This window comes from Prionailurus bengalensis, chromosome C2, assembly GCF_016509475.1.
Source record: "Prionailurus bengalensis isolate Pbe53 chromosome C2, Fcat_Pben_1.1_paternal_pri, whole genome shotgun sequence".
Lineage (NCBI taxonomy): Eukaryota > Metazoa > Chordata > Mammalia > Carnivora > Felidae > Prionailurus > Prionailurus bengalensis.
The window spans coordinates 7,838,530-7,864,361 of NC_057350.1; the positions used below are offsets into that span (position 1 = coordinate 7,838,530).

Genomic DNA, 25,832 nt, shown 5'->3' on the forward strand with positions numbered 1-25,832 from the left:
TATTTAAAAGAAAATTTTAAAGCCCCCATAAGCCACCCACTCAGAATTACCTACTAACATCTGTGTGTACTTCCTTCCAACTTTTGATTTTTGCACATGCGTTGGAGATCTCTCCTGTTTTCCTGTCGGGTTTTCCCCAAAGCATTAAAAACTCCTGAAGTACGTTCTGAACATTTCCCTGGGCAGGGGAAGCATCACCCACAGAACTCATACATAGCTTGAAATGTAACAATTTCCCAACAGAACATCTCAACTGGCTTTATCCCCCAGACCCATATTTACTCTAAGCCAAAGTCCGGAAAAGCAACTCGTCAAGTAAATCATCAGGATGCTGGCGGTTGCTGCTGGGTCCTCTTGCACCCAGTAGGGCACGTCACAGGTGGCAGAGAATTCCTCTACATTCTCTTTGGTCCAACCACCTGCACAGAGGGGCGCGTGTGGTCTGTGGGTCTGAGCACGTGGCCGCTGTGCATGCCCGTCGGGGTGGGGGTGGGGGGGAGGCCCCAGAGCCAGTTTCTGAGCTGGGCAGTGGGGCAAGAAGCTAGCATCACAGGCTGTGCAGGCCCCCCCCCCCGCCCGGGGGGGGGGGGGGGGAGAAACGTCAGCTTTGCCACGTGCAGCTGCTCAGCGGCTCAAGATGCTCTCTCTGCAAATGCAATTCAGATCACCCCTCAAATCCACACCCGGGGTTTTAGGCAAGAAAAGAGCCCTTAAGAGCCATCATTAGCATTCCCTTCTCTACTTCCCCTGCTCGCATTTGCATTCCCGCTGAGGGTGCTGAGTCTTGCTCCTGGCTCAGAACTGGGAAGCCCCGCTCCCTGGTCCAGGGCTCCCCGCGATTGCTCTGGACGCAGCCTGGAGGCTCGGCACCCCCTTGTGCGCACCCCACACACCCTTCCTTATTGGCGCCCCTCTTCCTGCCCCTTGGGACTCCTACTCCAGTGTCTGCTATGCCCCAAGCCCGCCCACACGTCCCTGGCTCTTTGGTTTCTTTCACCCCTGTGCCTGCCCCCCGCGCCCTATTAAGCAGGAGGCCAGCCTTACCTCCCACTGCCGGAGGCAACATCCTCCTCTCTGGCTCTCTGGCTGGGCCTGAGAATTAAGCTGACACTGGGGCTCCCGGGCGGTTCCGCTGGTGAAGCGCCCAGTCGATTTCAGCTCGGGTCATGATCCCAGGATCGTGGGGTCAAGCCCCGTGTCAGGGTCCAAGCTGGGCGTGAAGCCTGCTTAAGATTCTCTCTCCTTCTCTCTCCACCTCTCTCCTCTGCTCGCGCTCGTGTGCCCTCTCATGCTCGCTCTTAAAAAAAGAATTAAGCCAACGTAGAATCACAGGAGAAAAGCACAACACATGTACATGGGAGCCTCACAAGAATACAGACAGAGTGACCAGAGCCGGAAGCTTCCATACCATTTAGACGAAGAAACCATCGGTGTGTAAAGAACTGGCAAGACAATGGGGTTGGGTAATAAAAGGTAAAGGAGTGACCAGGAAGATGTGGGTTCGTTTAACGAAGTTTGTTTATACAGCCTTCCCAGCCCCCAATTCCCCGCCTCTGGTGAGGAGAGTGTCTCCCACCCGCTTGGCACAGGGAGGGCACCTTTCCCGTGGGAGATTCATCTCCTGCTTTCAGGAGGACGGGAGGGTCAGAGTATCCTTCTTTCGCTGGCTGTTTCATAAGTACCTTCAATTCAAAATAGTCAAAATGCCAAAGTGGCATGTTTTGGGGGCGACCTGTTCTGAACCCCTTCACCATCTTCCCATGGATGCACCTTGCCCGCGTGCACTGTCTCACCTGCAGGGGCACCTTAAAGGCCACCTTCCCCTCTCACCCCCCAGGAGGCTGGGCTATCTTTGTTTGATTACATTTTTATTTGTTTTAAAAAGGCTCTTGGGGCCCCTGGGTGGCTCAGTCGGTTAAGCGTCCGACTTCAGCTCAGGACATGATCTCGCAGGTCGTGAGTTCGAGCCCTGCTTCGGGCTCTTTGCTGACAGCTCAGAGCCTGGAGCCTGCTTCAGATTCTGTGTCTCCCTCTCTGTCTCTGCCCCTCCCCTGCTCACATGCACATGCTCTCTCTCTCTCTCAAAAATAAACATTAAAAAGATTTTTAAGCGGGGCGCCTGGGTGGCACAGTCGGTTAAGCGTCCGACTTCAGCCAGGTCACGATCTCGCAGTCCGTGAGTTCGAGCCCCGCGTCGGGCTCTGGGCTGATGGCTCAGAGCCTGGAGCCTGTTTCCGATTCTGTGTCTCCCTCTCTCTCTGCCCCTCCCCCGTTCATGCTCTGTCTCTCTCTGTCCCAAAAATAAATAAACGTTGAAAAAAAAATTTTTTTTTAATTTTTTAAGCTCTTAAGTAGCATATGCATTTACATTTTGCCCAACACCAAACCCAAGCATTTGACTAACCACACGCTAGTTCATTATAGATGCTTAGATTCAAACATTCCATCCTGACTTCCTCTCTCCCTGCTCTTTCCCACACCAGCGCCCCCCAAATCATGACACTTCTCTCCCCATGTCAGTAGTGCTGCCCTTAAAATGAGACCTAAGACTATATTTGATAATAGACACGACAGACATAATAGCCCAAACATTTTTTTTTTCTTGTTTCTAGTCAGATGGCGGCTTTTTGCCACTAACTCCGGCCCCTCCACCTTCTGACTCCACCATCCTCTGTAGAAGGGGCAGGGGCCTAGGAGAGGCTACATCCACTCTTTGAGGCTTTGACCCGGACAGACCAGCTCCAGACCTGCCAGGACTCTGCACTGGCCACCTCTCAATACAAAGGAAACTGGGAAATGTGGTCCAGTCCTGAGCTAGAAAAAAAAGAAACAAACAAACAGAGAATGTGGAGGACCAACCAGCAGGCTCCCGGGACGACCCAGAGCATTTGTGTCTACTCACTCATTAGCCTTTCAGACAGGTTCCTCCAGGTCAGGATAGATGCCTGGATTTGAAGGTTACAGCCCAGCCAGAAAAGGCAGAAAAGCATCTTCAACTGGGGACCCGGGGAGGAGGGTTGTAGGTTTCCTCTGTGACATTTGAAAGTATGAAATATCACTGAAGATTGTTAAGGGCCAATCGATCTGACAAACCCTCTTCTTGGGGGGAGGAAGGACTGAAGGACTCAGGGACGCAAGGGCTCAGGGTGGCTCTGCACAGTCGGAGGGCTTACCTCCCCCCCCCCACCCCCTTCCCCCCCCCCCCCGGATCAAGGCAAACCCCTACCTCAGGTTCAGTCAGGCCCTTGCATCCTGTAAACAAAGCCCCCCATCCCAGTGGGTTTGAGCCCTGAGTTTATCCCCCATGATGTCGTATGGAGAGACTCCCAGTCAGGGTAAAATCAGCAGCGAGAGCTCAGGCGAGACCTTTCCGGGTCACAGATACCCCACCGGGTAGGGATGCCGGCAGCGAGCAAAGAGAGGGCCGTGGCGTCCATCCAGATGCCCCCCCCTCCCCCTCCCTCCCGTCCCGACCTCAGCTGCTTCCCTTTGACGCCTGTCCTGGTTTCTCTGTTCGAAGAAGAAAAAGAATAAGCAAAGTTTCTCTTTGACACATGAGGGCTATTGAGGGCAGTGATCTAAAAAGTCAAAGTTGTCAAACCAAACAGCAGCTTTTGCAGACCGGATGCTGTCTCTTCCTTGTGCTGCAATATGAAAACAGATCTATGGGATTGATTTTTAAGGAAACTAACCAACCGTGAACAAGGTTAATCCATAAGTGAAGTTGGTACCTCTCCCGTCCTATCCACAGCTATGTTCTTATTCAGATAAATGTTTTCGCAACAAACCGCGTTTCTCCTTTAACCCAGGAGAAAACGTAGTTACCGCAGAGAAAATGCACTGCGGACCCAAAGGCACAGAATGAAAGCCTGGGGAAAGAAAGTGCTGATGAAACTTTTAGAAAGCTTTAAAATCATCATTGGCTGAAAAAGTAATTTCATACAGTGGTTGATGTGTTTACTGGCAGTATCATTTCCAAATTTCCCCTTGCACTCAGATTCTAGAAGAGTTTTCCTAATGCACTGTTAACTAACGACTGTACCAAGGCATGAGTCATGACGGCCGTCGGAAAGGAAACAACCACGAGCCAAAACTGCAGATGTTACGTGTTGAGGCAGAAACCAGATAAAACGTGTAACACACAGAAAGACAGAGAACATTTCCCCACACCTTTTTTTAACCTGGGCATCAAATCAACCCTCAGAATATAATGCACACATCCTTACCAACCAAAACCAGAATTTTCATTCTTCAGCTCTGAAATTCGAGTAACAATTTAGAGAGTTCACTCAAAATTCTTGCCCCAAATGTAAGGAGAGCACCTGCTAGGAAAGTGCTGGCAGGCACGTAGCACATACATCGTTCCGTTCAACTTGAGAACAACCCTATAAATTGCGTATCGTGATCACCGTTTCGTCAACGTGGATACTCGGGCTCGATGAATCTGGATAGTGTATTTGGTCTACCCAGGCTGCCATAGCAGAAGACCAGAGTGCGGGGCGGGGCCGGAGGTTTAAGATCAAGATGCTGGCAGGATTAGTGTCTGGCCGCCTCGAGTGGGTTGGAAGACCTCTCTTCTTGGCTTGCAGATGGCCACCTTCTCATTGTGTCTTCACATGGCCTTTCCTCTGTGTGCACACCCCTGGTGTCTCTTCCTCTTCTTATAGGGACCGGTCCTATCAGGGTGCCTCCCTTATGACCTCATTTAATGTTAGTTATCTCTAAAGGCTCCATCTCCAAATACAGTCACAATGGGAGTTAGATCTTCAGTACAGATTGGGGTGGGGTGGGGGGCACAATTCAGCCCATAACAGCATGCCCAAGGGCCTGCAACGGCTGGGGGGCAGAATCAAGACTGTCTGAATTCAAACATTTCTTTATCCAGCGTGTGCTGGAGGCCACGTGACGCCATCTCAGATAAGAGTGGGAAGGCATCCCACGGAGGGGCTGGCTCTTAGAACTTGCTGGTAGGGAGACAGTTTCACAGCAGTAAGCTCCGTCCCGGTGGGAAGGGTGAGGAGGTACCCACACAAGCTAGATGGCAGGGCACAGGAGTCCAGGTCAACCAAAGGCCCACCCAGAGATGCCAAATGAAAATGGCTTCATCTATTCTGGTAATAACTACACGAATGCCGTGTACTGTACACAGTGTGGTTTCCGTGACCCCCAAAGAACCAGAATTTCATTCAACTTTTCTTTTCTTTCCTCCAAACCACCAGCTAACGTCCTGGAGGGCGACTCCATGGACCAGGATGTTGAGAGCCCTGTGGCCATTCACCAGCCAAAGTTGCCTAAGCAGGCCAGGGACGACCTGCCAAGACACATCAGCCGAGACCGGACCAAAAGGAAAATCCAGAGGTACGTGCGGAAAGATGGAAAGTGCAACGTCCATCATGGCAACGTGAGGGAGACCTATCGCTACCTGACCGACATCTTCACCACCTTAGTGGATCTCAAGTGGAGATTCAACCTGTTGATCTTCGTCATGGTTTACACGGTGACTTGGCTCTTTTTTGGGATGATCTGGTGGCTAATCGCATACATCCGAGGAGATATGGACCACATAGAGGACCCCTCGTGGACTCCCTGTGTCACCAACCTCAACGGGTTCGTCTCTGCTTTTTTATTTTCGATAGAGACAGAAACCACCATCGGTTATGGCTACCGGGTCATCACAGACAAGTGCCCAGAGGGAATTATTCTCCTCTTAATTCAATCTGTGCTGGGGTCCATCGTCAATGCATTCATGGTGGGATGCATGTTTGTAAAAATATCACAACCCAAGAAGAGGGCAGAGACCCTGGTTTTTTCCACCCATGCGGTGATCTCCATGCGGGATGGAAAACTGTGCCTGATGTTCCGAGTAGGGGATCTTAGGAATTCCCACATCGTAGAGGCTTCCATCCGAGCCAAGTTGATCAAATCCAAACAGACCTCAGAGGGTGAGTTCATCCCCTTGAACCAAACAGATATCAATGTAGGGTATTACACCGGGGATGACCGTCTATTTCTGGTGTCGCCACTCATCATCAGCCACGAAATCAACCAACAGAGTCCTTTCTGGGAGATCTCCAAAGCCCAGCTGCCCAAAGAGGAGCTAGAAATTGTGGTCATCCTAGAAGGAATGGTGGAGGCTACAGGTAAGACGTGTTCCGTGCTGGGGCATCTGTGGGATCGACGCTCTTTGTGAGCTGGCCCTGACTTATTTATGATGAAATATGAAAAACTGAACCTCCCTATCGATCTCATCCCTTCGTTTCATGACATAGTATATATACCTCTGTGTCCTCTAACCTCGCGTAGCCACCAAGAAGTCTAACCATTTAGCTTTTGAAAAGCTTTTGGAGAATAAACTAATAAGTCATTTTTCGAAAGCACTATGTACTATATTTTAAATTTCCAAGTGTTTCTGTAAGTTAAAATCTTATCTGTCTCTGAAGCGCTTTCAAGTGGCTCTAAAACATTACCTGCTTTAAATACTTGAGGTGATTTAATAGCAAGCCAAGAGGAAAAAGTTTAGCCTTTCAAAGGAAGGCTGACAAATTGCTTTAATAAAAGTGCAATTACACCCCTTCTTTGAGAGCCATTTGCAAGACCCGGGGCCCTGGCTGTGCTTTGATATCAAGTGAAAGCTGGGTGTCTTTCTGTATACTCTACCTGCTGACCCCCCAGCTGATATGATTGCTGCAGTAAATAATCCTAACAGGAAGGGGGAAAAAAATTGAAGATCCGTTCATCACAATCCTATTGACCCTTCTGCTGTTAATGGCTGATCATTGACGCGTTCTCGGGAAAACGATCTGTTCTCAAAATAGCGAAATGGTCTGTCTTTATTGAAGTCTTCACTCATATCTGAGTTTGGCACATGTTATACATCCCAGCAGCAAAGCAGGTCCTGCCTACGTTTATCAGTAACATTCCACAAAATAGAGCCAGACATTCTGACTTAAGCTAAGAATAGCGCCCCACTATAAAGTATAAACCCGAATCCAAATGCATTATTTTCTTTCCTGTTCTTCGGAGTTATCGACAGTAGCCTTAAAAATCCTCTTTAGATGTGCAAGCTGCATTTCTGTGCTTTGAAGTCTGCAGCCTGCGGTTCTGGGTTCATTTCTATAATCTGAAAATGCGCGGCCAACAGCCTGGCCCCAGATTCTTTTTCCACCCATAACCTGAGCTCAGTCATCCCTTGAAAGCCGTCGGTCCCATGTTTCTGCTTCCCTGTACCCAACAGCAGGCAAGATCATTACCTCTAACTAACTTCTCTTGGAGCGGTGGAAACTTTCGCCGTCGGTTTTTTAAACGCAGCCAGCAATGAAAATGTGAGTAAAAGTCTTTGCGTGGGGCTCAACGGTAGGACTGTGCTCCTTTCCGTAGAACAAAAGGAACACGGACCAGATTCGAAACTGGCTTTACAGAATAACAAAATAATTCACGTGAAAAACTAAGAACCGCACATGTGAACGGGTTATCTGCACCTTGAGCCTGACTCTCCCCGAGTACTCATGAGGCAAGGCTGTGTGGGGGGAGGAGGAAGAAGAGAGGGGAGGAGGCAGGGGAGGAGAGAGAGGAGGAAACAATCCAAAGCAGGAGCCCGGTCATTTTCTCGCCGACCAGAAACTTCTCCCACCTCGGCTCAGCACGGGGACTCTGGATCCCCCTAGTGGTGACCACTGCCATACAGCCGCTGGCAGCATAAACCGACCACTCGTGATGTAGCCTTTATATCAGATTCCTCATTACAAACCCTCCCGGTAGGACATGAGGGAGGGGAGTGGACAAGCCTTCTTATCGTTGCGTCTTTGAGCTCAAGGAGCAAAAGCCACTGAGATGTCCCCTCTGGTTACTGGTGCTAATCAGAGCCGCGAACCGCAGGAGCTCAGCTTCAGGTTCCCTCAGACCAAAGCCCGATCTTGAGCAAAGTAAATGAATCCAGAATGAGCAAATTATCTTTGTAATGTCCCTGAGTTGGAATTCTCCCTGGGGCAGACTCTGTCTTTCTGATGGCAGCTTGTGATGAGTGAGACCTTCTAAAGGGAAGAACGTTTTCTTGGTAATTAACAGTGATACTTGCCTCCGAACAGTCAGCAGCCTTTCTTCCTGCTTTTCTTAGAGAAAACTTGGTAGTTGCCAGCATAACAAAAATCAAAACACTTATCGCTGCTCCTGGGGAAAGGCAACTGCTCCTAATTTAAAAACATAAAATAAAGTTTTCTCATTTCTGTTATGTGGAGGGAAGAATGTTCTAGAGAGTTCTGGGTTTGTCTGGAAGCTGGATATGTCCTGATCTTTTCCTAACGGGATTCATACAGTTCAATACTTCCAGCACATCTGATCTCTGAAGCTTCAGCAGGATACTTTTTCTGTGTGAATGAAATGCACAAATGGAATTTGTGGGTATTAAACAGACCCGTGAGGGATGGGAAGAATGCTTCAAGGAGTCAAAGCCACAGGAAAAAAAAAAATAAGCGTGAACCAAATGCACAGCAAGGAAAACAAATTCACAAGGATCTAATTATTCATTACAGGGCTAGATGGGAAGTCAGGAGCCTTGAAAACGGCAAGCTGACCCAACACGGTTTCCACTTTATTCATGCCTTCTTTCAAAAATGACTTAGTTGACCTCAAACCACTGTCGGTGATCCCAGTTAGCAGGCATCTTCCAAGGATGAGCCCCACACTGCAACATCACCACAGTGCTCTCCTTTCACACACGTTGTGGTACACAGTGATTCCAATGTGGTGTTTTCTGGAAATCTGAGCTATCCTGCAGTAAGCCGAGTATCCGCTGGGTCCTTTGGTCTGCCGAGCGCCCGGGGCCAGAACACGCCAGTTGGTCTTCTGTTGACGCATTATATTCTCTACTGCAGCCAGCCTGCTTTGCCCCATCACTCAGAGTTAGGCTCGATTTTAGAAAACGAAAAGTAAGCTCCTTGAAGACAGGACGTGATCTTGCCCAACGTTGATGCCCTGCAGGTCCTAGCCCGAGTCCCCCACTCGATAAGTCCCCTAGCCTCATAAAAGACAGACTCACACCCACCAAAGACAGACCCACATCCTCGGTGGGTGGCTCGCGGCCGGTCCAGCCCAGGGTCAGAGGGATGTGCACCGTGACCTCTCGAGAACCTTTCAGTCATGTGATTCTATTTTTGAAAACGAATCAAACCCTGGAAAATTCTGACACCAGCCACCCAGACATCTGGGAACTGGCCGTGGCTCATCCTGCAAATATATTTTTAAAGGGGGCCCTTTATGTTCCTGACACATGGGCAATTTTGAGATAGTGATGTTTACAAAAGGGTTCACAGCTACGTAAACAAACTTGCTCAGCAGCTGTGGCAAATGTGCTTTAAAATAGTAAAGCGTTCACATAGACTGTTATTTATAGAGGGCAAATTGGCCTGGAGGCTAGATGACAGCTACACAGAGCTGGGCCTGTTGCCAGCCAGCTCCCCACTAGAGCCTCTCTGATTGATGAACTTCCATATTTACCCCCCAACGATTATGCAACTCTGACAAGCAGTCCTTTCCAACACCTCAGCAAATGTGCCTGGTTAGCTGGGATGAATCCCCATTAAGCTTTTTGTTGTTGTTGTTACAGAAATCATAAAACTTAGACAAGAGTAGACCGAAAAGGATAATTAACTCTCATATACCCATCATTCAATTTCTAGGATTGTCAATTCACAGCCAAACTTGTTCCATTCTAGACCACCACTCCCTAACCGCACCCCCCCCCCCCCCCCCCGGCCTCGGATCTTTTTCTCTACAACTCTTTCCTGTGTGTTTCTAAAAGGCAAGGGCTCGCACATACAACCGGAACACGGTGGTGACACCTAACATACCTAAAATCGTTAGTGATCATTCCTTAAGATCCAATATTCGGGTGTTCCAACTTCTAATTGTCCCACAGATGTCTTTTTTTATTGTTTTCAAAGCTGCTCGTTTGAAGCGGGAGCCAAATGAGGCTAGCACGCTGTGACCGCTTAGGATCTCGTGAAAGCCTCTTAATCCAGGAGCTCCACCTCCGCCTCTTGGGGGGTGTTTTTCTTTCAAGTTTTTCTCAAAGAAGGGGACTTCTGAAAGATTTAAATAATGCACAAAAAACTGGGGAAAGTGGAGGATGGAAGGAAGCCGGCTCAGTGGAGGTACACTGACACGGGACCGATGAGGACACAGGGCTGACAGCCCCGCAGCTGCCGGCTGTAGGAGGCGAGAGAGTGGGCATCCTAAACCCGAGAACGCAAACCGGAAGCAGGAAACCGGAAGTGGGGGCGAATCGGAAGTAGTTGCAGTCTTTTGCCACAGGAAAACTCAGGGCCGTCTCTAGAATAACGTGTAGGCGGAAAGGGTTTTGTCGGTAAATCACGTGACAGATCCCAGGATTTTTGAGTTGGAAGGGATCTTCACCAACTCTTCTTTTACAGAGGAAGTGGAAGCCTGACTAGTGCCTGGGCCCAGGTCAAATAGCCCCTGGCAGAGTAGGACCTTGAAACCCAGGATGGCCGATGTCACCCAGCCTCCACGTCCAGTGCTCTTTGCGTGGTGAATGCTGCTGGTTCATGAGGATTCAAGAGAGAAGTGCGCCCCAAAAAGAAGTGTCAAAGCAGGCTGCCCTCTCTTTTCCCCTCCCATTGGTCCCTCTTTTTCTTTAAGGTTACTCTGTTGGTCTCTACTGTTACCGATTCGCTTTAAAACTCTTGATGCATTCACATGAATTTTTAACAACCATGTATTCAGATGAAATGTGCTGCAAAGAGTTCTGAAATCTAAATTAAGTAAGCAATGTCTACACAAATACCCCTGGAAGAGGATGATGTTCTGTCAGAGCCGATTTCCAAATACCATTTTTCTTTGCTGTGATCAAAATGCCACTTCACTGTAATAGAGGAGACTATGAGATCATAGATTTTGAAAAGGTGGCATTTCACAGATAAGATGGTTGAGTGTTAGCACTACAGTACTCTTAAGCTATTTCTGGTAACGATATTTCATACCCATTACATTTTTCAAGTCTCGTTTTCTCCTCTTGATAAGTTTCTGCTGATCCCTCCATGGGCAAGTCATTATCTCAGGATTTACCGCTTTTCTCTTAGGAGTTACCGCTTTTCTCTTAGGAGTTACAACCCCATACCCAACCTGGGAAAAGAATTAATTGAGGTGATCTGAAATGTTAAGAACGTGGGTGAAAACCTCTTGGTAAATCTATATGAGGGGGAATACAAAAAATTTCAAGGACACATGAATTTATTTTTCCTAGGTAGAAATCTACCATTCATCAACATCAAGAAATCCAACTATGCTTTCTTCCTTGAGCGTTAGGTTCAAGTGATTTATTCAGGGCTTCCTTCCAAAATGTCTACCTCGATATGATATATCCCAGGAGTGTCATTGGCTGGCTAAAAACTGATGATAACTGCTTCCCCCAAATATGGTAAACATTTTGTGATCTTCAGCAGTTTGGGAACACTGTGTTCTGATTCATCACATGTCCTAACAGTCTGAGACTGGATACTGTAGACCACACACAGGGTTTTAAGCTTTTCCACAACTCCTCTAAAAGGAAGAATATCGTAACTCTGTTAAACAGTATCACTTTGTTAAATACACTGGGGAAAGCCATGTAAGTTGTTCACGCACACACGCACACTGAGCCAAACACCCAGAGGTGCTGCTTCTCCAGTTAAGCACGCCCTTGCTTTTCTGTCCTACACCAGTCCACCTGCAAATTCTCTTTGTTATATGAATCATTTAGTATGCCTCTTTTCTAAGAGCAATCTCTCTCAGCTACAGCCAAGCTTGTGTTTCTTCAGTCATTTATAGGGTCGGACCATCATGGGCTCAAGCCACAGTTACGCCATTCACTGGCTTCCTTAGTCTCTCTATGCCTCGAGATTTCTTCCACACTAACGTTGAAGCAGTAACGGTACCTCCCGCACAGGTGATCTTTCGACTGTCTGGTTTTGTGAGAGCAGATCATTTCTTTCCCCGTAGACTGCACAGGTGAAAGGCCACATAGAACAAAACTTTGCGAGGGTGGGAAGCCTGGCAGTCCAAAGGGCCAATCCCGGAGAGTGGCTCCATTGGTTTTAGGGGCCTTGCCACGGATGCGTCGACAGAATAACAAATGACCCTCTGAAGGCCCTCTGCACAGTCAAAACGGCAAATGGTAACTTAGGATAGCCAGTTCAAGAAATGCATACTCACAACTGAGAGTAAATGCCAGCCTGGCCTCTGCCCCAGTTACTTACCGTGAATTACAAATCGATGGGCTGTGAATTAATGTGGATCACTGGACTCTGAAAAGACTTTGCATTCCTATTGATAGTAACATTTCATCATTATAATTTCTGCCCAAAGTGAACATGAATATAGATTATGCTCAGGTCTTCTAAGGCAACGGCTCCGTGAGGACAAGACCAATAGTCTGCCTCTGAAAACAGTATTTCTGTGTTCTCAGTTCTCCTCCTAGGTTTCCCATAACAACTCTAAGGTATCAGTTGACATCCTAACTTGAAGAATGTAGTTTTGTGCTGGTAACTCAACTAAATTATATTTACTTGCATAATAAGTCCTTAGAGATACTTCTGCCTTAAACTATAGATACGTTTCAACAAAGCAGACAGTCAGTTGACCCCTAAATGACACAGGGGTTAGGGACACTGACCACCCCCCATGCAATTGAAAACCCAGGGATAACTTCAACTCCCCAAAACTGAGCTACTGATGGCCTCCTGTTGACCAGAAGCCTGACCAATAACAGTCGACTAACACATATTTTGTATGTTATATGTGATATATACTATATTCTTATAATAAAGTAAACTAGAAAAAAGGAAATGTTAAGAAAATCACAAGGAAGAGAAAATATATTTACAGTACCATATTGTCAAACAATCCACGCATGAGGGGACCCGCATAGTTCGGACCTGTGTTTTCAAGGGCCAAATGTAAATAGTAATTTCTGTATAATCAACTTTGTTGTTCTCTATTTATTAAGAAAGAATGATAGAGATACCGTAGCAGTCTGCCCCCTGTAAGTTATGCTTCAGTAGCAAACAACCCTAAGGGCTTAAAACACATGGGTTTACTTCTCATTCACGTTACACATAAGTTACAGCTCGGTCCACCTCTGGTTTGCTCCAGGATGCCGACCGAAGGAGCCGGCCCTAGGGAGGACGTGTGGTTCTCATGGCAGGGAGAAAAAAGAAATGGCGGGACACCTCACTTCTACTCATCATGTATTAGTCATACCTAGCAAGTCACATGGCAGCGACTGATATCCATGGAATGGGGAAATAGATTTGCTTCACAGGACATGGAACAAGCAAACGAGAACAGAATAATACAATCCACCACAGATAACCAAGTGGTTTTGAAAACCACTGGTCTGAGTTAAAGTCATTAGTGCTGTTCACCAAATATGTCCGGCTTTCATCCTGCCAGACACACATTAGGATCACATCTCCCCGTTCCTGTTGGGCATGGCCCTGTGGTACACGTTCCTCCAGAAGTCTACACATAAGCCATGCACATCGCTCTGGTGGAAAATGCTCCCTTCCGCTCGTAGGGTCCCCAGAGCCCACGTCACAGCAGAACCTCCATCATCCCGGACCGGAGACTGGCTTTGAAGGGAAGACCCTGCCGAGTCGCTCAGATCATATAGCACGACTGAGAGAAAGAGCCTCACGTTGTTGGTTACCATTGGGTTAAGCCACTGAAATGTGAGTTGTTTACTAGGATGGAGAAATCTAGCCTATCTTGTCTGATACAAAATGTCACACAGGGGCGCCTGGGTGGCTCAGTCTGTTGGGCGTCCGACTTCGGCCCAGGTCACGATCTCGCGGTCCGTGAGTTCGAGCCCCGCGTCGGGCTCTGTGTTGACAGCTCAGAGCCTGGAGCCTGTTTCAGATTCTGTGTCTCCCTCTCTCTCTGACCTTCCCCCATTCATGCTCTGTCTCTCTCTGTCTCAAAAATGAATAAACGTTAAAAAAAATTAAAAAAAAAAACAAAAACAAAAAACAAAATGTCACACTAACATTTTGACAAATTGGCTGTCGCATTGCTACTGGCTAGTCTAGACTGGCCCTGAAATGAATCGGTAGCTAGCTACTCTGCAGAACCCCCTCTCCTTCCTTTAAGTCCCATCTTCGCAGGGTAAGCTTTTCAGTTCAGACAGGCTGACTTCAAACTCTGCCTCCACGCCTGACTGCTGGCGAAATTGGGCACATCTCCTTCCTTAACTTCACCAAACCTCTTTTTCCATTCTGGAACATGAGAATGTTCCTTAAACCTGCAACATGGCTCCACGAGCTAATACGTGTAAGTCATTCATCATGGGACCTGATGCACAGTAAGTGCTCAATAAATTTACAGAGTGCCTCTGTAATTCTGTGACTCGCACTATTTTCACCCGTCATTTCTGGAGTGCCTATCAGATGCCGATTACTTTAGTAGGTGCTCTGCACATAGATTAGTTTCAACCCTCAAGACAATTCTGAAAGGTAGGTGTCATCCTCGTTTGACAAGTGAGGGGTTGACTCTCGAGTGGGGGGCTAGAGAGCAACTTTCCCAAGATTACCCATCTGGTATGGTGAGAAAGCCGGGATCCAATCTCAGAAACGCCCACCTCCCCAGTCTGTCTGCCCCACGCCTCTCTGGAGGAGACTTGGTGCACACAGCCACATTTTAAAGGAGCAGTTAGTGATTCCGTGTCACTAGCACACTGACAATTATGGCTCCATGATATATTCTCCTTTGATTACTTACTGGCTTTCGTTTGCCCATCAGGCTCCCCTTCCCCGACTGTAACCGACGGGAGCAATCTGATCTTCCATAACATTTAGCACTGAGTCTCTTGAAAGGACACTTATTGGCTCATACTCCAGGTTCCGCCCAGCTCAGTGTTATCAGGTGACCATGCCAGCTGATGCTCTGGGCCAACCCCCTCCAAAGCAGCCTGCTGCCATGCCAAGTATAACCCAAAGTGCAGTCAAGCAGCCGGCTCACAAACCCTGAGGGGAGGAAAAAATAAAATTTAATATTGAAAGGGAAGGATCAACTTTGACTCTGAGTGCCCTGCCCGAAAGCATGATGATAAAAAGATTTAGGCTTTGACCAGCCTCATTAAACCTTGTTGGGGTTTCCATTTCATTGTGAAATGTCCAACAAGACTCTTTCTGGGGTTTGATGATGGTGATGACGGTTTTTCTCTGGGCACTGAGGTCATCCTTAGAAGGTTTCAAGTAAACGTTTGCTGAGTAAATGCATTTGCTTTTACATTTTCGCAAGCATATTTTACATGGGGTGACTATTAATAGGACTCTGGGAAAGCCGGTGGATGAGAAGGAGTTAATGGGTGATGACATCGGAGGAGCACCCATGGTACAAGCACTGAGGGGACAAGGCTAAAGCTTGAGTCTAAAATGGATTAATGCCCTGTTCACACTGGCCCCAGATTAAGTGTGCTTAATTACAAGTCAGAGAGCTTACAATAGCGGTAAAGTATGAGTCCTTTACTTCCTTGAGATCCTTGGTTTTCTATATCGTCTGTCTCACAAAACCAAGTTGGAAAAGTTGTCAAGCTTCAGAGGAACAAAAATGATGCCGGTCCGTGACTCTGGCGGAAGCTCTTAAGAATCCACAAGGTCCAAAAATGGCCGAGAAAGATTTCCAAACACCTATGAGTCTTTCCAGCATAATTCCTTTGTGTTCACCCAGAGGCACCTCAGCATGTTCAGCCTGGCCTGAAGACCCTGTCATCAGCCCCCCCAGCCAGGGAAAGAAAGAGGTCACATTCATTAAGCCAACAGCAGATGACTATATTTGGGAGGTAGGCAACCTGACTGGCCATGGACAGACCAGGCCAAGAGCAAGGAAGGGCAGGGATCCTTCCAGTACAACTTTGCGTCCTTCACTGCTGTGGGGATCTGGCACAGAGTCACCCCTACATTTGGTGGATGAATTGACAAAAGCCTCCCCTGTGGCTGGAAATACCCTTCTTGACTTTGAAGAAGCTAGCTGAGGATGCCACGAGTTTCCACGTCAACAAAGCAAGGTGTCCTCTATCGCCATATTGAGGGGTAGAACGTCACCGTGGCATTTCTTCCCTTGAGTTCAACCCGATACCCGCTCAACCCGGTGGAAAGGGGGCATCTCGTGAGTAACGAGCATCCGTAATCTGGGAAGGCAGCGGTCCAGCGGACAGGAGACAGAAAAGACATTAGATCAAAATGTGCCGTTGCTTTCACGGCATCCCACATTTGCTGCCCTAGGGTCTGTCCTTAGGATGAAACCAAATCTGTTGATGAATCCAAGGAGGGTGCATTTAAGTTCAAATGTTTAGTCTGTTCATGTTCTCATCCACCAAAATCATGATTTCTACTTCCTCCTCTCTCTTCAATCTCACACGACTTCTTCTTAGACAACAACCTGGCTTCACACTAGGTTGAGAAAAGAGACGTAATCACAATGGACCAATGGTCCTGACTCGGCCACGTCTACCACCCTACCTGGGCCTTTAACCCTGTTTCTTCTTCCCTCCGAGCCCATTCTATCTGGAATCCTGTTGTCTATTTTCCCTCTGAGCCATTTCAGCCAGGCCCTTGGCTTTACCATCTTTTTTTTGGCTTTGCATGTGACATCAAATTTCTGTCTCTGGCCCCGACCTCTCCCTGACGTTCTGCACTCAGAGATCTAGCTGCCTCTTGGCATCCCTATTGAGATGCCCAACAAGCCTGTACAACTAATGCGGCCAAAGCGGAAACTAAAGATTCTAGAATCCTCTATTATTTCTTCCCCTCTCCATCTTCCCCATGTCCATAAATGCCATCATCAATCATGCAGTGACTTACATCACAAACTGTAGCAGCATCCTTGATTCATCTCATCCCCTTACCACCTGGAAGTCCTTCCAAAATACGTCTGCGGCCATGGCTACCACCCCAGATCAGGTCGTCGTATTGTGGAGGGAACAGCGTTCAACTGAGTCTCCCTGCTTCATTTGGACCATCCTACAAAAGTCCATCTTGGGGCGCCTGGGTGGCGCAGTTGGTGAAGCGTCCGACTTTAGCCACGTCACGATCTCGCGGTCCGGGAGTTTGAGCCCCGCGTCAGGCTCTGGGCTGATGGCTCGGAGCCTGGAGCCTGTTTCCGATTCTGTGTCTCCCTCTCTCTCTGCCCCTCCCCCGTTCATGCTCTGTCTCTCTCTCTCTCCCAAAAAAAAAAAAAAAAAAAAAGTCCATCTTGCCCATAGCGTCCAGAGTGCTTTTAATAAATGTAAACCAGAGCAAGACATCCCCATGCTTAAAGCGCTCCGACAGAGTCCCAGAGCGCTTGGAAAATCCAGATTCCTTGACTTGGTCCACAAGGTCCATCTGGCCCGGCTCCAGCCTGCTTGTCTGCTTCTACCTCTAACCACTTTTCCATCTGACTCACCATGCTGCAGCCGTTTGAGCTCTCCATTCTGAGCACAGAGAATCTTCCTCAGGGAGGTCTCCTCCAACCACCCAAGAGAAACCAGCTCCAGTCACTGTGCCTCCATCATGCTATGTGGGACGTGTCACCAGCTGACATTATCCTGTTATGTGTTTATTAACAATCAGAATGGAAGCTCCATGACGGCAGGGCCTTGTCCTGTCTTTGCTAGGCTCCCAGTACCAGGAACAGTGCCTGGACCATAGCAGGCACTGGCTAAATATGTGTCAGGGTAAACGAATGAAGGAACGAGTAAGATTCCTATATGATCACAAAGTGGTCTCTTAAGCACTACAGAAAGTCTAGAGTCATTTAAAATTGCCAAAAAAAAAAAAAAATCCATCTGGCTTGCTTAAAGCCTCTGCCTCCTGACATTGGGAATCACTCCAGGGACAAGCTCCTCAGTCTTCCTCAAGACTCCCTTCCACTCTCTGCCACTGAAAACTTTCAGTGGGTCCCCAGGGCTCTGTCCTGAGCTCTGATCACTTCCTTCCGCACATCCTCCCAGAGCAACCATTCCCTGCCTCTTGGAGTCAACTCCTGTCTGCTCCCTCGTCTGTAGTCCACACTTTGAGGCATCAAACCGCCAGTCTCCCAGTCGCCCGGGTCAGAAAGCTGGCTGTCGTCTTACAGTGTGCCTTCCCTTGGGCACTTCAGCTTTCTCATGCCCAACCATTTCCCCAAGTCCTGGACTGCTGCTAGCCCAGAGGGCACCTTTGTGCGAAAGAGGAAAAGCCATCCCTCCTCAAGACACTCTACTGCCATCTGCTGGGAAATTTGTGTAACAAACAAACAAGCTGACACTCAGATGTAATGAGCTGTCCAAGGTACATCCTGCACAACCATATGCGGCAGCCCCGGCTAAGCTGGCCCCTTCCATCTCTTACCCGTCTGTAGCATCCAGAGGAGCTCTCCTTTCCAGCATCTAGGCCACCACACTGGTTCACAGCCCCACTCCCTCGCCCTGGACTATTAACCCGCCTGCTCGGGAGTCTTGTTTTGGCAATCCCCCTCCTTGCAATTGTCAGAAGAAACTTTGTAACCTACAAACAGCATCTTCTCACTCCCCAGTTCGTTCTCAGCAGCTTCCCAGCAGTTGGAGAATAAAGCCCAGTCTCCTCTGTATGTCTCAGTCGTGCACCTGCCCAGGTGCTCTGTCACGTCCTCCGCTACATGCACCTGTGGCTGAAATTCCTGACCATGCCACACGTTATTTCGCCGCTGGCCTGCGCATATGCTGTGACATTCTCTCCATCTAGAATATGCTTCTCCATTTTTACCTTTCTGATAACTCCTACTCATCTACCGAATTTCCCTGCAAATGCTGCTCCCCGACATACATGAAACCTTAATGACTGCTTGGTTCTCCCTGTCTGCCTCCTCTACGCTTCCACATATTTCCATCACATCTACTGCATTGTGGGTGATTGACCAACGGCTGGGTGCCCCCGGCAGACTTTACATTTTTAGGGATAAATATTGTGCCTCCCCCCGTTCTCAACAACTAGCACAATTTGGCACATGGCAGGTGCTCAGTAAAAGGGATGAATACCTAAATGATTTTTTATTCTTTTATTTTAATTTTTTAACAGGTATTTATTTTTGAAAGACAGAGAGAGAGAAAGCACAAGCAGGGGAGGGGGAGAGAGAGAGGGCGACACAGGATCTGAAGCAGGCTCCAGGCTCTGAGCTGTCCATACGGAGCCCAACGTGGGGCTCGAACCCACGATCCGTGAGATCATGACCTGAGCTGAAGTCAGAGGCTTAACCGACAGAGCCACCCAGGCGCCCCCATACCTGATTTTTTTTTAATCAGGGTCTGGCCTTCCCAAATGTGTCTCAGGCTCTCCAGTACATGTCTTCTTCACCTGGTACCATGTTATCTCAACTCTACCAACAGCCAAGGGATCCCTGCAAGGGCTACGTCTGCCTTCCCTATGAGGCTGTTATATCATTTAATTTAAAAATTAAAGGGGCACCTGGGTGTCTCAGTCGGTTAAACATCCAGCTTCGGCTCAGGTCGTGATCTCATGGTTCGTGAGTTCGAGCCCCACGTCGGGCTCCGTGTCAACAGTGCAGAGCCTGGATGGGACCCCACTTTGAGTTCCCCACCCAACATTCAGCAGGCATCTTATAAACTCCGTCTGGTACATACATGCGGATAGTTTAAGGCAGAGACCCAAAAGGTAAACTCGTCCCAGAATTTGGTCTCATATTGCACAAGGGGCTCCACCAAGTAGAAATACCCTTGATCCCCTTCTGAAAGTAGGTCTAGTCCAATGGAGACTCTCGGGCTCCCAGAGCAACCGTCCCCCCTGGCTTTCATGTCACCTCGTTCCACACACAGACCGTTCCCTCTGAGATCGCCTGGTTCCGCTCACGAGCCTCCTTCCCTCTGCCAGGGGAACGGACAAGTGTCTCAGAAGAGCAAAGCATGGGAAAGGCTGGACCCTTTGCCCAAGTTTCCAGTCCATAAGGAAGGATCTCCCTATGCAACCCTCGCTCGCCACGGTTATGAAGGGTGAGGGGCGATGCTAAATCAGGACGCACCACCGCACCCCTGACACCTCCTAAGAGGCCTTTCTGAAGGCAAAAACTCAACAGGCAGGGCATCTTAGGCTGAGGTGTATTCAGTCAGCAGGCAAGGATTTTCCAGAAACTTCCATGTGCGTGGCATGGTACAAAGTTAGAAGAACACAGTCCTGTCCTTAGGGAACTCACATTTTAGAGCAGGGGGTTGGCAAGATGTTTTCTGTTAAAAGGCCAGGTAGTAAATATTTTACACTTTGTGACTCCTCTGTCACAATGACTCAACTCTGCTGCCATCGCATGAAAGCAGCCACAGGCAACAAGTCTAAACGTGAGCGTGGCTGTGTCCCAATCAAACTTGATTTATGGACACATAATTTTCAGGTGTCATAAAATATTCCTCTTCAGGGGTTTTTTCCCAGCCATTTAAAAACGTCAAAACCATGTTTAGCTCTCCCCGGCTCTAGCCATCGAGACAGACACAAACAAATCACAATACGATACAAAGTGGAATCATGGAAGGTAAAGGGAACATTTGAAGTGGGGGTGGGGGGGTGCGGGGACAGTATCCATGGGCTCTGCTCGGGTGATCCCAGTCGGAACTGCCCTGCAGACCTGCTCCACGTCGTCCCCGTCGACCAGAGCGGCAGGCAGGACCCCTCCCTGGGAAAGGAGACGTGGCCACAACCCATGGAAAGATGAAATCAGTCACATCTGCCTCCCCCAGAATGAGAACACAAGAGAGGGCAGAGGTTTCCTGACCTTAGCGAGAGAGCTAAACCTGAACTTCTGTTCAAAAACAGAGACGCGTCACTAAAAGGTACTATTAATAACATCATGCTTTAAAGAAAAAAAGAAAAAAGGACGTGAACGGTTTTGTTTCATGAGGGTGTGTGCCGACTCCCCCTTTCCCTTTTTGCTCGTTCTGTTTTGCTCTGGGTGGAAAGTCCTCCCGCCACTTCAAGTTTTCTGACTCTCCTCAGGGCAACATGCATTTTTTTTTGTTAATGTGTATTGTTTTTGAGAGAGAGAAGGTGCAAGCAGGGGAGGCCAGAGCGAGAGGGGGGCAGAGGCGGCAAAGCAAGCTCCACGCCATCAGACTCACAAACTGTGAGATCGTGACCTGAGCTGAAGTCAGACGCTTAACCGAGTGAGCCACCCAGGCACCCCGTAGGCAAAATGTATTTTTAATACCATCAGTCCATCTGGAGGATGAAGGTTCTAAAGTCCGTTCCACCCTGAAGGAGACTCTTTTGGTCCAAACTCCACTCTGCCCCCAGCCCGCCCCCCGTTTTCTTTAAGAGATCGAGAGGGGGGCGCCTGGGTGGCTCAGTCGGTTAAGCGTCCTTAAGCGTCCGACTTCGGCTCAGATCATGATCTCGCAGTCCGTGAGTTCGAGCGCTGCATCAGGCTCTGTGCTGATGGCTCGGAGCCTGGACCCTGCTTCTGATTCTGTGTCTCCCTCTCTCTCTGACCCTCCCCCGTTCATGCTCTGTCTCTCTCTGTCTCAAAAATAAATAAACATTAAAAAAATTTTTAAGAGATCGAGAGGAACATACATTAATTAGCCATCAACAAAGACCCTCAACCTTTGCTATAAATTACACATCCACACAAGACAACCCTACACGCTATCAGGCAACCCTGAGACACAGTCTGGACAGAAAGGTGTCCTTCTCAATCTAGTCCAAAATGCCTCTGATCATACAAAAGAGCTTGCTGACAAGACAGCCCACAAGTGAGATCACTCAACCTTTCCAGTGTCACTGACCAACCAATCGTGGCAGGGGTGAAGACCTCACACAGCCTCACTGGCATGCTGTGGCTGTATTTCTCTCTAACTGCAGGATTTTTGACCAAAATAATTGTACTCATCTCTTGAATCACAGTAGCGTTTAGGAACTTTCCTTGATAAAAAATTGTTTCGCCGGGGCGCCGGGATGGCCCCGTCAGTTAAGCATCCAATTCTTGATCTCAGCTCGGGTCATGATCTCATGGTCTTGGGATTGAGCCCCGTGTCGAGCTCTGTGCTGACAGTGCGGAGCCTGCCTGGGATTCTCTCTCTCCTTCTCTCTGCCCCTCGCCCACTCACTCCCTCTCTCTCAAAAATAAATACACTTTAAAAAATTGTTTTCCCTAGAATGGATGTTCATTGGAAAATACACAGCGGGAAGCCTTGGGTTCTCTCCTGGCTCATATTTATTCCCTGTCTTTCCACACTGCCTTCTGTGGCTCCCTTTCCCCACCAGTCTGAATTCTCCAGACCCTGTAAGGTCCAACAGGTGCCACCTTCTCCAAGAAGCCCTCCCATGATGCAGCTGGCCCTGCATTCTCTCCTCTACTCAGGTCCTGTACTATTTCCTATTTTCCTGAGTGCTGTTGCCTTCTCCCCAATAGACTGTGAGCTACACTAATCTTCTGGTCTTCTCTCTCCTTTATCTCTTGGCCCCATGCTGAGCACATGAAGACCACAGTGCCTGTTTGCAACAACTCAGGGACCTGTCAGGGTACCTCTTGGCCTGCCCCTGTGGGTCCGAACCATGCCAAGGGTTCTGCGACAACTGTTGGGACAAGAATTGGTTGTGAGTTCATTTGCAGACATTGAACTTAGCTGACCCTTTCCTCAGATTGATCCTGTTAGCCATGATCTATCACAAGTCAGGGTAGCAGAAACAGTCTTCCACATTTCACTGCATTTGTTTAATCATCCTCTCTAGATCTGGATGCAGATACCAACACAGATGTGGGGGTGGGGGGGTGGGGGGGTGGGTGTGTATATTGAAGATTCTTTTTAATCATTTGAAAGTCAGCTATACACATGACTCCCCTTGACCCCTAGATTCTTCAGGGTATGTTTTGTAAATGTGAAGACAGCGTTAGAAAACCACAGGGTAGGGGGCGCCTGAGTGGCTCAGTTAGATGGGCATCCGACTTCGGCTCAGGTCATGATCTTAGGGCTTGTGAGTTCGAGCCGCACGTCGGGCTCTGTGCTACCAGCTCAGAGCCTGAAACCTGCTTCAGATTCTGTGTCACCCCTGCGTCTGCTCGCACGCTGTCTCTCTCTCTCGAAAAAGAAATAAACATTAAAAAAAAGAAGAAGAAAAGAAAACCACAGTGTAATCATCAAAATCAGAAACTTGATACTGATACAATGCTATTATCTAGCAGACCTGATTCAGAATTTGCCAAGCTTCCAAATAATTTCTCTTGTTAAAATCCCAGATCATACCATGTTGCCAAGTCTTTTCATCTCCTGCAATCTAGCGGAGCTCCTCTGTCTGTGTTTAACTTTCATGACATTAACTTTTTTGAAGAGGGCAAGCCAGTTACTTTGTAAAATGTCCCTCGATTGAGATTTTTTTTTTTCATGTTTCCTCATGATTGTATTCCGTTTATGCAGTTTTGACTAGAATAAACAGCCGTGGTGCTGTGTCCTTCTCGGTCCATCGTATCAGGAGGCACATGATGTCGGTTGTTGCTACTTGGGTGATGTTAACTTCAATCACAGGTTAAGGGGGTGCCTACCAGTTTTTTCCACTGTAAAGTTACTACTTTTCACTTTGTAAAAACTATCTTGTGGACAGGTACTTTGAGACCTTGGAAATATCCTATTCCTCCTCAAACTTTCATTTTAGCACCCATTGATGGTTCTTATTTATGTCAACTAGGTACTACTAGGCTAGTTACCAAATGGTGATTTTTCTAGCTCCATGATTCTACATTTATGTGTTGGCTTTCAACTATAAAGAATAGCTTTTCTCCCTCCATTACTCATCTATCTATCTATCAGTATGGACCCACTGAGTCTTATTCTATTTAATGGATTACAATCTGCTATCATTATTTATTCACGATGCTCTAATTATCCCCGATTTGGCCAGTGGCATCCCCTCCAGGCAGGCTTCTTGTCTTTTGAAATTTTCTACACCATTTTTTGTGTTCTTCCTTCCTTTATGGCACAAAAAAGATGTTCTAGGCTTCCCCTGTACTTTTCCAGTGCCCGCTGGAATGGAATCGGACATTTCTCCAAAGATTCTTCATTCCCTTTAGGAAAGCACGGTCTTTAGAAGCCAAGACCTGGGCACCAGGAGTGCAGAGCAAGATGTCCATATTGGGCTCCTTTGGTTACAAAAGAGAAGGTCGGCTCTTCCCCAACTCCATTGACTGCTAAGCGTTTGTATCTGAACTAAACCAGTAACTCAAAAACACTGCACTCCAGGAACTTGTCAGGAAGAAAGCCCAAACTCTCATCACCTCCAGTATTTATCGGAAAGCTGATCTGGAGTGAAACAAATGGGGAGGACTGCGGGCAGCCACACAGCACTGCGTTCTTCCAGAAAGTCTAAACCCCAGCTTTCTTACCTACCAGAGAGGCAGAAGATGACCCTGTACTTAGCCCCCTGCCTGACGGAAGAGCGCCCCCTTCATCTGACCCTGGGTCTGCTAGAAGGTGGTGCTAACTATAATTCAGGGCCCCGCCACCTTGTTGCAAACTCTTAGGGGAAATCTCCTCATGTCCAGGCACTAAGGGGAGTTGGACTTTTGCTTGGCACTTGCTTTCCCCGTCCGGGATGGATGCTGTAAATCCTGTAACGAGCCAGGTCTCCCTCGTGGTTGCAATAATGCCTCGAACCAAAGGTGCCGTGCATACAGCAAGGTCGTACCTGGTGACGTGTAGGTTTCATAACGCATGGATCCTGGTGCTTCTCACAGCCCCATCCTGGGGGGGGGCAGGGGGAGGTTCTCTCCGCGGCATCCCCCCCAGCGTGATGGGAGCTATTTATATACTCTGTGTACTAGTCGTCTAGGCCCGCCATGAAACCTACCACAAGCTGCATGGTTTAAACAACAGACATGTATTTTCTCAGAGTTCTGGAAACTGGAAGCCCCAGATTGAGGCGGCGGCAGATTCGGTGTCTGGTGGGAGGTCTCTTCCTGATTCTGCAGACAGCCACCTTCTCCCCGTGTCCTCGCTTGGCCCCTTCTTCTTTGCGCTCAGAAAGGGAGCTCTCTTCCTCTTCTGAAAAGGACACCAGTCTTGTGGGAATGAGGCCCCACCGTTATGCCCTCATTTAACCCTTATCCCTCCAAATAGGCTGGGTCTGCAAGTACAGCCACACTGGGGCTCAGGACGCCCACGTCTGAATCTGGAGGTGGGACACAAGCCCCTAACGCTAGGTCACCTGTTTCTGGCCTTTGTGGACCAAGTCAGAGTAATGATGAGTGAACACTGCTTTCCTCCCAGCCAGGAGTCCGCAGGCTTCACAGAACTTCCCCACTCTTGACTGGCATGTCGAACGCCTAACCTCCCATTCCGCAGCCTGAAACGGAGCAAGGGCCACGCCTATGACCCGATTAATTGTACTTTATCTTAAAATTACGTGAAGTCAAGTGCGCTGAACTTGGCTCCTTGTTCCATAATCGAGCGGGACGGAAAAATTCTCAGGTGTTCCATCATCCCTCCCTCAAAGTTCCCACACCCCTTTTCTCTTTACTGTAACCTCTGAACCTGTCGTTGCTACGAGAGCCATCCAGGATGGGAAGGTCAAGAGCGCTGCGTCGCTGTGCAAACCACCGACACAAACGGGCCTCAGGCCTTCACAGAAAGTGCCTTCAGGAGAAAGCCTGATGGCCTATGGCTACACATCACACAAGGCCCCCAGCTTGGACTTTTCTCCCTCCAGAAACTTCTCTACACTCACCTTACATGGCCCTCAGGCAGGAAGCATGGTGTCTCTACCCAGTGCCAACCACAGCGCCTAGAGTTTTTGTCTATAGGCCTGGGAAGCTGTGTTCCAGCTGATCCAATGGTGTTTCTGCATTTGTTC

The 25,832-nt window shown here is 48.3% G+C and overlaps 1 protein-coding gene across 1 annotated transcript in view; it reads left to right on the forward strand.

Moving 5' to 3' along the window:
• KCNJ6 (potassium inwardly rectifying channel subfamily J member 6) overlaps positions 1-25,832 on the forward strand; it is a 267,408-nt gene that overhangs the window by 189,471 nt on the left and 52,105 nt on the right. The window contains exon 3 of the mRNA XM_043593602.1: positions 5,220-6,140. Within this exon, the coding sequence (XP_043449537.1) occupies positions 5,220-6,140 (921 nt within the window). The remainder of the gene's footprint in view (positions 1-5,219; positions 6,141-25,832) is intronic.